Raw genomic sequence first — 3408 nt, 5'->3', positions numbered from 1 at the left:
ATAAATAAGTTTATTTTTTCTTTTTAATTATTATCTTGAAATTTTGTCTTATTTATTTTTTAAATTTTGATATAAATATATAGAAATTTAAAAAAAAAATCCATTATGAATGGATTTTGAATCATACAATCAAATCAACTTGAGTCTTCAACTCGAGTTTAATCTGATCAACATGGGTTTAACCTGTTCATATTAATCCCATGAACTTAAGTTTAATTTGACCAATTTGAATTTAATTTAAGTCTAAAAAATATAAGGTTGAGTTATCTTTGGGTTAAGTACCTTGTATCATAGATATGGTTGTACTGATTGTTTCTTAATTCTAATTCTAATTAGATTGGCCAACATCCCAAGCAAACTATCCAAGTTCCAATCCTAGATTGACTAATGCTAAAAACAAAACAAAAAACCAAAAACCAAAAAAAAAAACAATGGTGGCCCACCGCTATTAATTGAGGTCGGCAAGAGATCAAATTAAAACTGTATAGATGCTCTTGTCAGTCCCATTACACCTTCCGTGTCCTTCTTGTCTTGCATCAAACAGTAGAATAACCCCCCTTTGGTCAAATATAACGATTCGTGCAGCCCAAGCTTAATTATCTGCATGTGTATGTAAGGACAGAACATGTTGAGAGGTGTGATTATGCAGGAGAGAAAATTAAAGAGAAGTGAGAGAGACAAGGAAAAGATGGTACCGGAGGAAGAAATAGTTATAGTGGGGGCAGGAATAGCTGGGCTGGCCACGGCAGTGGCGCTCAAAAGAGTGGGGATTACAGCATTGGTGTTAGAAAAATCTGATGGCCTCCGAGCCACTGGTGCTATTCTCTTCCTCTTCCCAAATGCTTGGCTCGCTCTTGATGCCCTGGGCGTCGCTCATAAACTTACTCCCCGCTATGCCGTCCGCAAAAAGTCTGATTTTTATTCTTTCTCAGTCTCTCCCTCCTATGTAAGTTTGCAAATTCCAGACATACCAGTTATTTTATGTGTATAAGAAATAATTCCATAATCTATAGCATCAGTATATGTTTTGCTGTATGTTTTTTTTTCCTTTGATACGTACTGAATTCTAGCATTAATACCGACTTGCGAGTTGTGAGTAGGTGTAGATTCTTGATTTGATATTGAAATTGGCAGAATTTGGTATGCGCTGGGCTAATGGTAATGTGTGATGAATCATATAGCATTTGTTTCTTTCTTCATTACAGAAACAGATTTTATTAAAAAAAAAAAAAATTTATAAGAAGTTGTTGCGCTTATTATTAATTAATGTTTTTGTTTATGACAGGAAGTACGTAACAAATGTTGCCACTGGAACTGTCCAAGAAGTCTCCCTCGTTGGAAACGAATAGGTGTGAGGCTGCTCAAAATTAAATGACTCCTATTTATAGGATAGTGAAAAGTGGGATTTTTAGCGTATCTATATATATATATATATATATATATATTATTTGATTGGTTGTAAAATCTGGATCAGAGATGGACCTATCACAGTACATCGCAAGGCGTTGCTGGAGAGTCTAGCAGAGGAGCTGCCAAGCAACTCAATCCGATTCTCATCCAAGCCCATCTCCATTGAAGCCCATGCCCAAGAAGGTCCATATACTGTTCGCTTGGAAGATGGAACTGTGATTACAACCAAGGTATTTAACATCAGCCCACGCTGAACCCCATATTCATTGACTCATCCGCTTATCACATAATGGTGATTACTATAGATTCTTCATTTTTTTTTGCCAGAATTTTCATTTTTGGGTGTTACAGGTTTTGATAGGCTGTGATGGGGTGCACTCGTTTGTGGCTCGTAAATTGGGACTGGCCGAGCCGGTGAAGTCGGGTCGATCGGCTGTGCGTGGGATGGCGGTGTTTCCAGAGGGTCATGGGATGGGTGATGAAGTGCAGCAATTTGTGGATGTGGGCATAAGGGCTGGCATTGTCCCTCTTAATGATAAAGAGATTTACTGGTTCATCACTTTCAAATCTACTCCTAAAGGTAGGTTTTGTCATCGCCACCACTTTATGCCACTATCTTTGAGTAAAATTCAGCCCATTACAGTCCTCAAAGATATAGTGGCAGTTCCAGGGCCTGTAACATTTTTGGGCTTTGCTGGTGATTTTTTGTTCATGACATAACTCACATTGTAGTCTATGCCTTATAAACGGAAGTGATATCATTTTGATTTCAGGTGAGGCCATGGCAAGAGACCCAGAACAAATACAAAGACAAGTGATTGAGAATTTTGCTAAGAACTTCCCTCCGATATACGCTGAAGTGGTCCGCCACTGCGATCTTTCTACCTTGACATGGGCTCCACTGTTAATGAGACTTCCATGGCACCTCATTTTTGGAAATGTAAGCAAAGGGACGATGACAGTGGCAGGTGATGCCATGCACCCCATGACCCCTGACCTAGGCCAGGGTGGCTGCTCAGCCCTGGAGGACGCAGTTGTCCTAGGCCGCCACATCGGAAACTCATTCATTGATAACGGAAGGCTGGTGCCGGGAGCGGTGGCCAGAGCCATAGAGGGGTACGTGAAGGAAAGGAGGTGGCGCACAACTAGGTTGATAACGGGGTCATATATGTCAGGGTTGGCGCAGTCAGGTGGAGATGGATGGTGGATGAAGTTGTTCAGAGACGTGATATTCTATGGGTTTATTTTCAAGAGGCTTGTTGGTGTGGCAGATTATGACTGTGGGAAGCTCCCTCTATTGAATGAACAAAATAAACCTCAGTAGCTTCATTTCATTTATTATTTTCGCATCATTTTTTTTTTTTTTTTTTGTGCGTGTGTGTGTTTGTTTTAGCCCTTCTGTTATGTAGTTTGTTCCAGTTTTACTACATGCGTACACCCACGTTGACAATAAGAGTGTAATAAAACATATAAATTTGTTGAAGATTGATAGTTGAGCAAGGGTTATTGCCGTGTGATCATTTTTCTATTTTATCGTACATTGCACACATGGCATATATGTCAAAACAATAGAATTGATATCTTCTTTTATGGATAGGAAGAAGTGGCTAAAAGCCTTTTTTAGGATTATAGATTTCATTTCATTTTATTAATGATTTAGCGTCTTGTGGAATCTTTCTTTGATAAGTATAAAAATAAAAATATCTGTAAATACGAATATATCATCATTTAAATTTTACGGATATATAAAAAATATCGATAAGATATTTATTGATATTTTGAAGTCATTGTTGTAATCCTTTTATTACGAATTTTGTTCAATTTTACAAGTTTTTTGCTAAATGCGGTACTTAAAATGTAAGACAACGGACAAATATAAATACGATGAACAATAATAGTTGAGCAAGGTTTATAGTCGTGTGATCAATTTTCTATCAAACATTGTACATAGCAGAAATGAGATGACATGTATATACCAAATGGAATAACTCAAGCAGG

General features: G+C 37.7%; 1 protein-coding gene across 1 annotated transcript; it reads left to right on the top strand.

Moving 5' to 3' along the window:
• The first annotated feature begins 639 nt into the window (after window positions 1-639).
• Window positions 640-2896, top strand: LOC117912706 (monooxygenase 2-like). The gene is made up of 5 exons (XM_034827392.1): window positions 640-946; window positions 1286-1349; window positions 1475-1640; window positions 1762-1990; window positions 2184-2896. The coding sequence occupies exons 2-5, from the start codon at window positions 1300-1302 to the stop codon at window positions 2732-2734; spliced, it is 996 nt and encodes a 331-aa protein (XP_034683283.1). The 5' UTR covers window positions 640-946; window positions 1286-1299; the 3' UTR covers window positions 2735-2896.
• Window positions 2897-3408: the final 512 nt, after the last annotated feature.

Source organism: Vitis riparia, chromosome 4 (assembly GCF_004353265.1).
Source record: "Vitis riparia cultivar Riparia Gloire de Montpellier isolate 1030 chromosome 4, EGFV_Vit.rip_1.0, whole genome shotgun sequence".
In the NCBI taxonomy this organism is placed as follows: Eukaryota; Viridiplantae; Streptophyta; class Magnoliopsida; order Vitales; family Vitaceae; genus Vitis; species Vitis riparia.
The sequence above is the reverse complement of the archived record's forward strand: the minus strand, read 5'-3'. Positions and strand labels throughout refer to the sequence as shown.

Bases quoted from the DNA above. Each gene is read 5' to 3' on its own strand.
- LOC117912706 (XM_034827392.1), top strand. From the start codon at position 1,300: ATGTTGCCACTGGAACTGTCCAAGAAGTCTCCCTCGTTGGAAACGAAT. The intron at 1,350-1,474 runs GTGTGAGGCTGC...AATCTGGATCAG, and splicing joins CCCTCGTTGGAAACGAATAG to AGATGGACCTATCACAGTAC. The intron at 1,991-2,183 runs GTAGGTTTTGTC...TTTTGATTTCAG, and splicing joins TTTCAAATCTACTCCTAAAG to GTGAGGCCATGGCAAGAGAC.